At 35.1% G+C, this 10793-nt stretch overlaps 1 protein-coding gene across 3 annotated transcripts; it reads left to right on the top strand.

The window, feature by feature from the left end:
• Window positions 1-3: 3 nt before the first annotated feature.
• LOC144424578 (THAP domain-containing protein 5-like) lies at window positions 4-10578 on the top strand. 3 transcript variants are annotated; one of them, XM_078114006.1, is made up of 6 exons: window positions 4-123; window positions 1273-3555; window positions 3682-3783; window positions 3895-4040; window positions 9870-10054; window positions 10381-10516. In XM_078114006.1, the coding sequence occupies exons 3-5, from the start codon at window positions 3718-3720 to the stop codon at window positions 10051-10053; spliced, it is 396 nt and encodes a 131-aa protein (XP_077970132.1). In that variant the 5' UTR covers window positions 4-123; window positions 1273-3555; window positions 3682-3717; the 3' UTR covers window position 10054; window positions 10381-10516. The 3 variants fall into 3 exon arrangements, with proteins under 3 accessions (XP_077970132.1, XP_077970133.1, XP_077970131.1); XM_078114007.1 differs by having other exon boundaries at window positions 10-3555; window positions 3895-4119; window positions 10381-10578; XM_078114005.1 differs by having other exon boundaries at window positions 10-3555.
• The last annotated feature ends 215 nt before the right edge of the window (window positions 10579-10793 follow it).

Below are 10793 nucleotides of genomic sequence, written 5' to 3'. Positions count from 1 at the left end.
TACTGTAGTAGTGTTGAGCACAATCAGGGGTCAGCGCTCAGGGTCGGTTTTTATTATTTAGTCAATGTGACCGTTGCTGTTGGATTTAATTTCAATGAGGGCAGACAACCCTAGTTCGGAAAGGTATGTCGTAGGGGTGGGGCTGTACCGGTAGGCATTTGTAGGAGAATGGTGACATCTTTTTGTCACTTTTGTGAACGATTGCGATACTCGAGAACTTCCAATAGTGCTGCCTTTAATTAGTTGTAGCCTAGTTTTTATATGTTTCGAACTCTGCCTTTCGTACAAGATCTGATTGTAATTCACCAGTTACCTACCGGTAGCCTATGTGTTCTGTTACGAGCAACCTTTCCACTTGTGAATGGCTGTATGGCCCATATTAGAAAACCAAGATTCTGATATTCAACATCCGGAAAATAGGCACATCATGATGGTACCGTGTTTCCCCAAAAATAAGACGGTCTCAATTTACTCTCTAAAATTATCACTACAGTACGGCACACTATACAAATCGGGTGATATTGTCCCGTTTCAGAGAAACCCATTTTACAGATGATCAGACACGCCTCCTTTGGGAGATGTCTGGACATTGTTGTCCCTCAATATCGGTTACAATACAGTATGAAGAAGTTGCGCAAAAAAAACGCAATCTAGTAACGTCATCATTGAATTCCTTGGGAAAAAATAATCCGATTTACCAAAGGAAAAAAAAATTTTACCGTAGCTTTTGAGAGTTTTTAGCAAAAAACGGCAATTTTGGTCATGCGACGGCCGCGATTAATTTAGATTATTATTGAGACAAGCATGGCGCGATATGCAGCAGCTGATGTGGTCCCAGACGCCCCTCGTTTGTGAGACACATGGAGTGTTTGTTTTATTAAGCCAAATGGAAGGAAATTCTTGGAATTTGGATAGTGTGCTGTACTGCGCTAGGACTTATTTTGGGGGATGCCTTTTATTTATATTTGTCAAAAAAAAAATTACAAAGTAGAGAATTATGAGATTTTTAAATATACTTATAAATAACACATTTTTATTTAAAATAACTGCTAAATATAGATTATAATCATTTGAAACGCATATGTGTTTTGCTATCGAATAGGTCAAAAAAGATTCGCGCTATCGACCAGGACTGGGTTTTATTTTAAGGGGAGGGCTTATATTAAAATCATTTTAAAAATACAGGCTAGGTCTTATTTTCGGGGAAACACGGTATGAACAATTGCTCTCCTCTTGGTTTTCATATCTGCGTTTCAATTTTCCCATTATTAGGTCTCAATGAAATATTCCAGACATTCAAAATCGGGAAAATCACAACAAGAGATATAGGCGGAAATCAGAGACATAATAGAATCAAAAGTTTCTTTTCATCAAAAAAAAATTATAACGCCCTCATTGAAAAGAGAGTTGACCAATGCAGCAGTATCTTTTATAGCATCAGATATGAGACTGATACGTGCCATTGCAGGTGATGGTTTACTAAAACTTATAAATGTTAGCATAAAAATTGGGAAGCTCAAGGCCAAAGATATTTTACCATCTCACTTCACTGTACAGCGAGAAATTGTGAAGCGTGCTAGCGAAGTGAAGTCAGATATTTCTACCAAGTTAATCAATGCTATTTCCGAATATGGTTTAATTGGATTAACCACGGATATGTGGACTGATATAAAAACCAGGCACTATATAAGCCTCACTGTTCATTATTTTTCCAATGATCACATTCTAGTCCCGCAGGTGTTGGCAGTCGAGGAAGTTTCCAGATGAAGCTGAAACTGGAGTTAATATAAGAATATGCTTAAATAATTTTGTAAATAAATTGGGAGTTTCTTTCCAGTATATGGCACAACATTCTTTCTATGACACTGATCAGGGCAGTAACATAAAACTGGCATTGGCAAATGTCAACCGTGTCCCTTGTTGTTTTCATATGCTGGCAACTGTGTTACGGCATACTCTTTAATTAGAAAAAAAAAACAGCACTGTTAATCCAATTGAAACTGAAGAAAAATTTGTGTATGTGGGAAGTATTCGGGCAACAATCAACTGCATAAAAACTGTAGCAGCATACTTTAAGCGCTCCGGCTTGAATAACAAGCTTAGTCATTATCTTCTACAAAGCAATGGAACTCTACTTTCATGATGCTGGAATCATTCAATAAAAATTACACTGAAATTCACAATGTTCTTTAAAGTGAGGATCAGCTTCGTAGAATTGATATGGTTGATATGGCCAATGTTAGAATTTTGATTGAATTTTTGTCACCATTTTATGATGCCTCAAAATATTTTGAAGGCGAATGCTATCCCACCATGCACAAAGTTATTCTATGGCTTGAGAAGTTGAAACGTCATTTACAGGTTGAGTTTAATGACTCAAAATGACTGACTTAATGACTTAAAATTTTTGAAAAAAAGGTATGCCTAATATTGAAATTTGAAGTTCTCGATATACATTATTTGGCTTCATTTTTGAACCCTAAATTTAAGTCACTGATCGCTGTAGATGAGAAAAAAACAGCATCCATGCTTACTGCTGTGATTTGCTTGAAGCATTATTTCACCAAACTTCCAGCAGTGCTGGAACCAGTGCTGCTACTAATAATAACGATGGCAAGAGTGTCTTGAGCAGCCACCAGTAATGGATGAAGTATCGCTTTATGTTTCATCTTGTTTTGAAAGACCAGAAGCTACACAATCTAGCCTCCAATGTTTTGAATTTCTTAAGCCTGTATTTTATATTTTGAGAAAGTGATAGTGTGATTTTAATGCTAAGATGTCTTTGAATTCATAAAAATAGAGCTGACTCAATTTTACAAAAATTAAAATTAGCAACGATTTTCAGCGTTAGAAGAAAATTAATAAATGTAAATGCATTGACAGCTCAGTTAGATTGCACCACTTCATCAGAGCAGCACAAATTTCACGGGTGTAATAGCATTTAAGGAAGTTTCGTTAATTTATTATTATTTGCATATAGCTTAATTTACCTTGCAACTTCATAATTTTCAGTTTTATGCCAGTTCATTATGGATATTTCATAAAAAAAGTTATACCGTTTATACCATCCATTCTACTGATTTCAGATTTGGTTTGAATTTTTCAAATGATTTATTTTATTGTGATTTTGATTTCATGCTTGTGCGACTTGCACAAGCACTGAACAATTCGATACAAGGTTTCAATATATCTTTTTTTTTTAACTAAAATTTTGTTCTGTTTTTTCAGAATATATTATCATAGTGTAATAATCTATAGTTGTTTTCAACCAAACTCAAGTTTACATGAATTGCTTGGATTACAAAAGTCACATTAGGCACCAAAGAAAAGGGAGTCATATATTTCCAGCTTCGGAGTCGGACTCTAATTTTCATTTCTGGTTTCAGATCGGAGTCTGAAATTCTTGACTCCGCTCATCTATGGTGTATAGTACACCAATTGAGGTGTATTAACTAGAGAGCGCATAAGAGCAAAAAAATTGTGCCGATTTGAAGACGATGGCGGCTATCTTGTCAGGTTCGAATTGTCCACTTCCGCACTGTTTTAAATCTGACTGTAAGTATGGTTTATTTTCGTTTTTAACAAGAAAAATCAGTTATGTGAGCGGTTGCGGTACTGTACCGTATTTTATACCTTTACATTTTTTGTATAATTTCACAATTTTTTAAAATTCTTATTCAGATAGCGTATAACTCCCGGTACCAGTATTCTACTATCATGGATCCTGTTGCAGATACAGTCGTAAATACGGAAATTGATACTTCAGGGAGCACCGTCAGCAAGGTATGGTAACGTAACATACAGCGTAATGCTGTAATATGCTTTGGCTTTAGTACTAAAGTTTTCACATTTACAATTTATATTTACAATATATTTATTGTCATTATTTTGTAGCAAAAATTACAAAGGAGCAGGGGAAGTTATTGCGTAGCTTTGGGGTGCAATAAAAGAAAGGCCATAAAGAGACCCAGGAGTGACAGTGAGGGAAGTGATGATGAGGAAAGCCTAGCCAAAAGAAAATTTCCCAGATTTTTCCATATGTGAGAAATTTGACAGTGAATAATGTATACACAGTACAAATTTAGTTCTTCTTCTTGGCCATCTTCGTTTTTATTGAAGGTAAAATTATTCAATTTATTATGCTTCAGTGTATATATATAATGTAAATAAGTTTTTAATGTAGTGAGCAGTGTTAACTCTAAGCGAATTATGAGTGCGAAAGTGCTTGCAGTCGAACAAAAAAAGTGCGAAAGTGCTTTTGCCGATTTTAACAAATTAGGTGCCCTAGCCTTCCATATAACCCATTTAAAACGGCATAGATACTCGAAAAAGCGCTCCTCCGGTTAATATTATGAGTTAAAGAGAAGCCTTTCTGTTAACGGAGTTCCCTTTAAGCGAATTCATATTTAATTAAAACAAGCGAATTCATCGGCAACGAAAGGACATCTGCTAACACCTGCCGTGGACAAAACTTTCATGCAATGTATCACCGTGTCAGTTGCTTACCCGCGTGAACAGCAAAGGCTTTCACGTTTGTTACTCCTTCGATCTAACAGACAACGATTGATACATGCAGGCTGGAAACCATATTAGTTTAATTATTTAATATTACACAAGATCACTTTGAAAATCCTCCCCGTTTCGTGAGCTAGCGCGACCTAATTCCTCATTTACATTTATATTATTACTATTTCAGAGCTTACCCAAAGACAAGTAATTTTTAAATGTCGACATGCCTTAGTTTGCGTGCAAGTTAGTTTAAATCGGGCAGAAAACGTCATATATTGGCAAAATGTTTAGTAATGCCATGTACTTTCAGCATTCATAAATAGCACTCTTTGTAATGCTGCTGACTTCAAATATTCAAATATCCGCATCACAACGCCACTTGCGAGGTTTCCATATATTTCAATTACACTAATAGGAACGATGACACCAAAGAGTTTACCTTCGAGAAGGTACACGAAATATAACGAGGGTGATTCTTGAAAAAAACATGAATATAAAAAATAAACGAATGATATGATAGTGGATCCCAAATAGAAACCAACAAACAGAAAATAACTTATCCTAAAACACAATTAAAATCCAATCGGCAATAAATTGCGCCAAGACGATGCCATACAAAACAAAAAAGATTTGGTCGCGAGAGTTACGTTGGATGACTGCAAAACGACGTTGTATTTTAAGCAGAATGTAAAACAATCAAATTAAAAAACCGGGAGTTACGACGCCCTTAACACATCGTGTGTATTAAACTTCCATGGTAAGTACGTACTTTGGTAAGTACCATTATTATTGTACTTATACACCTGTTGGAGTATTTCGGACAATTTAGAATTTAAAATAAATGAAAACCCGACATATAATAAAGACGCAAAAGTAAAATGAACATTTATTGAAAAAGTTTTTATTCAAGAAAGACAACATGATCGTACAATTCCGACAAAACCTCGATGTTCGCAAGTGAGATGATAAATAAATAGTTCCCTGTATTCGATCAATTAACTTTAGCGTATCGTTGTTCTGCCAACAAACAGCCGGGTGCAAAATATTTCCGTCCTGTGATATGCTCACAAATGTTCTCGATATTAATATCATACCCTCGCATATGTACTCTCTATTAGCTCTTTAATGATCCCTTCCATCCTTGGCCAAGTCATGTTTTGAATATGTGAACATTTTATTCGACCATACATGGCCGGCGGGATGTTAAAATTGTAAACAAGAGAGAGGTAAAATTGGTTATAACGGCTCGTTTACGAATTGTTGCGCCTGTTATCGTCGAAAATGATTACATTTGTTGTATTTTGAGGCATTTAAGCAGTAATAATTAGGGCATGACATCATTAAAATCGTCAAGTGGGATCTTGAAATTGCAAATTCCGTAAATAAAATTTTGAATTACTCGGTAACGAATTCAGCTATAATCACCGTCGGGGTATTGTTTTTTTGAAAATTATTATTAATGTGAGAGCGCCAACAACATACAGTCCATACCGATGCAACTGCAATTTATATGGTCGCACTTGGTGTGGCGCGTTTATTAATAGTGTAAAATAAATTGAACGAATATCAATTATAACCAAGCCTGTCATCGTGTTTATTTTCTGTGGGCAAGAATCGTAAAATACCATCTTGAGACGAATTCACTTCTATTGCAAAATCTTAATTTTCAGTTATTATCGTTATACAAATAACGTGTGGCAACTTTTTAATTTATCGTCGACCAAAAAACCGCCCCACACTCGTCCAAACGTGTGTCGAGCTTGAACGACATGAAAAGATTCTTCAACGACTTTAATTAGGGAAAATATGTATTTTATTGGGAATGCAAAATAAATGTAACAAAACGCATTTTTTTGTGATATAACTTTGTATTTTCGGAAACGGGTTGCCGTGCAAGGTAAAATTTGATCAAAATTAATCGCAAAAATGTTTTATTTTAAATGTAACAAAACACATTTTGCGATATAACCTTGTATTTTCGAAAACGGGTGTCCTGAAAAGTAAAATATGATCTAAATTAATCGCAAAAATGTTTTATTTTAAATGTAACAAAACTAGGGATGGGCAATGTAGAATCATTTTCTATTCTAGAATAGTTAAATCGAATCCAGAATACCGAATCCTATTCTATTTTCATACTTATTCAAATAGTGGGAATTTCCACATTGCTGGATTTAGATGTTGTAAAATTGCAAATGTATTACTTACTATGAATGTATTATTTATTTGGAAATGTCCTGAACATTGGATTTCATTTGATACTAAACAGGCATTTCCCAGGACAATAAAATTGAGGAATATTATAATATTTTTTGCCTCCAATTGTTCCAAATGTATGTAATCCCTAAATACTAATAAATACTGATATCCTAAATTAAGACACGCTTGACACACTTTAATAGTAAGCGGTTAAATACAAAAATAGACATGAAACGGCGTTAAATCATTATTAATGTAAGTCTGCCGAGTGTACTGAAACACACCCGCTGAGAATTAATTAGATGCAGAACCAGCATGTGACCACTGCAACCTATGCGTCGTTGTAAAATATTGAATTTAACCACTATCAATTAAAATCAACTTTTTATTCTGTGCGAGCAAGACACGTAAAACCAAGTTCTCGTAAACGCGATTTCGTACTTAGTTATTAGGTAATAACATCTAAAGACTAATTCATTTTCTATGATTATCCTTACATATCATTATCTACCCAGACTTGGCTCTACTCAAATTCAATACGTCACTAGCTTCGCCAGATGCGGCAACTTTTTTTTAAATTTATCGGCGACTAAAATATTACAGACACTCGATCAAACGTGTGTCTATCTTGAACGATGAAAACGTTATCATTAATCATTATCTACACATACTTAGTCCTACTCAAATTCAATATGTCACTATCTTCGCCAGACACGGCAACTTTTTTTAAAGTTTATCAGCGACTAAAATACCACAGACACTCGATCAAACGTGCGTCTATCTTGAGCGATAGAAACGGACTGGGAAATATGTAATCTTTTGAGAGTGAAATTTAAATGTGACAGATGTTCGCGTTTTGCGATATAACCTTGTATTTCGGAAAATGGTATGATAAAATTATTCGTAACTAATATTTGATCTAAATCAATCGCAAGTAATGTTATAACATTTAATGCCTGGCTTTTGGTTTACGTGCATCATTTTTTGCGAAAACTCATGGGTCGCGAAAAATCAATTTAAAATGAAGTAAGGCACGTCTGTAAACAATTAAAGATTGTTGCATTCAGATTATCGGAATATCACCAGTAAGTCGGCACAAACAATTATTAATATATTACACTAGCTAGATAGCAAAGCGGAAAAACGCAAAAATGGTGCAATAACGAGTCTTCGCCGTGAGGTTATATTGCCGACATCTTGTCCTGAATATGCCGATTGAAATTACAGTGTCTGATGTTTACCGATTTACGGGTTCTTTGCGAGCAGACACAAGTTTAATTAAACGAGAGAGATTTCCACGCGGGAAAAACGCTCGTCTATAATTGATAAATTAGAAACCCGAAATACAAAAATTGACGCATGGCGCCGGAGAGGCGGAAACCGAATCCTGTTATCGAATCCCGTTGGATTCGAATACTTTGCGTGACATTATCAAAATCGTCAAGAAACTGGTGAATTTGCAAATTCCATAAATAAAATTGTGAATTGCTCGGTAACATTTTAGCTATAATTATCTCCGGGGTATTGTTTTGTTGAAAAAACGTTGAAACTTGAGGGAATTAGTTACAATTAGCGCCTGACCTCTATTAGGCACAAAAGCACTCGAGCCCAATCTTTTTAGCATTAAGTCGCATATGTAAAATATCCTGTGAAAGAAGTGCTGTTCATTGACGTCATCTCGTCTTATGACCACGCAGAAATAAATGCCTTAATTGCCGAATTATTCAATCATTATTTTAAATCAACATTCAGGATTGGCACAATTTCAGATTTGCAAAGTTTATCACCATAGAAAAACATGAGAAAGTTAATTATCGTCTTAATAAATATCTGCATCACGGTATCGACAATAATATTACCATTCGCATAAAATTGGGACGGTAAATTTACAAATCTTGATAGGTAATATTAAAGCCAACGCAAATGTTAATTTGGGTCCTCAATGTCTTCAACAGCTGTTGCCGATGTGAACGAACGGGTAAACCCGAAACATAAAACTTCGACCGACCGACCCGCAAGAATTCATATTTGTAAAAAAGAGAGGGCGTGAATATAGATTACCAAAACCTGGATATCGTCCCCAAATCGATCGGTGACAAGAACAATTAGCGATTACAACGGAATCAACCAGTCAAAAGGCTTTGTTGCCGCCTTTTTATGTTTCCACGGACGTTCCAATTGTTATTCGGTACTCGTTAAAAATATTCGATTCAAAAAAATATTGAATTTTGCCCACCCGTACTCGAATATCAATGAGAAATAGTTGTGTAAATATCGCAAAATATTTTGTGAATTTGGTGATTTTGCAAATCTGTGACATGCTGCTAAAAGTTTGGTCTGATTTGAAAATCGTGCACTTTGGTCACAATTCATCCAAAGTGATTATAACACTTTACTAACACTTTTATAGTCATTTTGAATTCATCGATATCATTGATAGTCACATGACCACTCTCGTTCAAAGAAAAGAAACGCACTGCGTAGTATTCCAACATCTGGTTTCAAAGACGCTGGGAGCGTTTTTGACGGAGAAGCGGAATCGGTGTGCTTGTATAATAATCATATTATAAACAAGAATTTTGCCGGTAATATCGTTATGATATGCAGAATTGAGTTACAAAAGTACTAGTATGTTACTTATTTGTCAACTTAATACTCGAAAATATTTGTCAACTTTGAATTTTTATTCCATTCAAAATCGGAAAAAAAGTGCTATTTCGCAGTCCCTAAAAAAAGTTGCGAAAGTGCTTCGCAATTTTCGCAAAAAAAGTGCGCTAATAGTGAACACTGGTAGTGAGAGTCGTAGCCGTCATATGCTGAAAATAAAAATCTTCTGCATGTCTGTTTTCTGGTTTGTGAAAAGCGTTAAATCGCCTCTATTAGGTCACAGTTAGACTTATTATGTAGAAAACATTGATCTGCATTTATATATTAAACAGTGTTAAAAATTCTTCATGAGAAGATATTGGACAATACTTTAAATATTGGCGCTCCAGAAGTATTCGTATCAAAGTGGTGATTAGTAAGGCAAAGTACCCTAAGGGAAAATGCCCTGGTACGAATATTTTGGGAGCACCGGAATATTCACTAAACATGTACAATCAAATAATGGAGAAATATAATTCTGCTTCCTTTAAGACACCAATGTGTATTTTATTTAGGTTTCCAAAAGATATATCTCGCCGGTCTTTATGGATAGCAAAATGTCACAGAAAAAATTGGCTGCCCACACAGTATTCCCTGTTATGCTCCGATCATTTCAAAGAGAAAGAATTAGATAGGACTGGGCAGACAGTACGGGTCCGGGAAGATGCATTTCCTTCCAGATCCGAAGTATTTTCATGAGGTTAGTGTAATTATGAGACCTCGTGTGTTCTGAGTCATTGCATTCCTAAAAATTTATTCAGTGGAATTTGCCATTCTTTATTTTGACAATATTGCTTAACTGAATATAAATCTTGAGAAAATCAGTATCATAAGCTAATGTGATGGCTTGCTATTTCTCAAACACATATCCATAACTGGCCTAAAAGTTTGCTGTTTTGCACCTAGGTGTCTCACCAGTAGCTCATAATATTATTATATATCAGTGCCTTATTTTTTTATCACCTTTTAACAGCTTTTGCTCTATGTTTATAAACCTCTAAGTAGCTGTATCATTTTACATTTTAGGACACCACTTCACGCAAGCTCCCAGCTTGCCGCACTTCAGCTAACGATGAAGTTGTTATGCCAAATGAAGTTGAGACTTGTCAAAAAAAATCTATTTCTCGATCATTCCTACAACAGCAGTATAAGTCCTCACAAGCTTGTCAGAAAAATAAGAACAGAACAACTAAAAATTGTCAGGAAAAAACTGAAAGTCTCTAACCAAAAGTCAAAGCGAATGAAAATAGTAGTGAGAAACATGAGAACTGTAATTAAATCTTTGAAAAAGTAAAATTTAATAACCGCAAGCTGTGAAGAACTTTTACTGCAGTCCTTCTCACCCATTCCTTCGTAATTTGCACTTTTATTCTTCCAAGGCCTACCAATTTGTAAGGCAAACATTTAATCTGGCTTTACCTCATCCACCTCAAATTCGA

This window comes from Styela clava, chromosome 6, assembly GCF_964204865.1.
Source record: "Styela clava chromosome 6, kaStyClav1.hap1.2, whole genome shotgun sequence".
In the NCBI taxonomy this organism is placed as follows: Eukaryota; Metazoa; Chordata; class Ascidiacea; order Stolidobranchia; family Styelidae; genus Styela; species Styela clava.
This window is presented reverse-complemented; position numbering and strand designations above follow the sequence as displayed.

Excerpts from the sequence above, each read along its gene's own strand:
- LOC144424578 (XM_078114006.1), top strand. The coding sequence starts at position 3,718 with ATGGATCCTGTTGCAGATACAGTCGTAAATACGGAAATTGATACTTCA. Across the intron at positions 3,784-3,894 it reads CAGGGAGCACCGTCAGCAAG|CAAAAATTACAAAGGAGCAG; the intron begins GTATGGTAACGT and ends ATTATTTTGTAG. Across the intron at positions 4,041-9,869 it reads TTTCCCAGATTTTTCCATAT|GTTTCCAAAAGATATATCTC; the intron begins GTGAGAAATTTG and ends TATTTTATTTAG.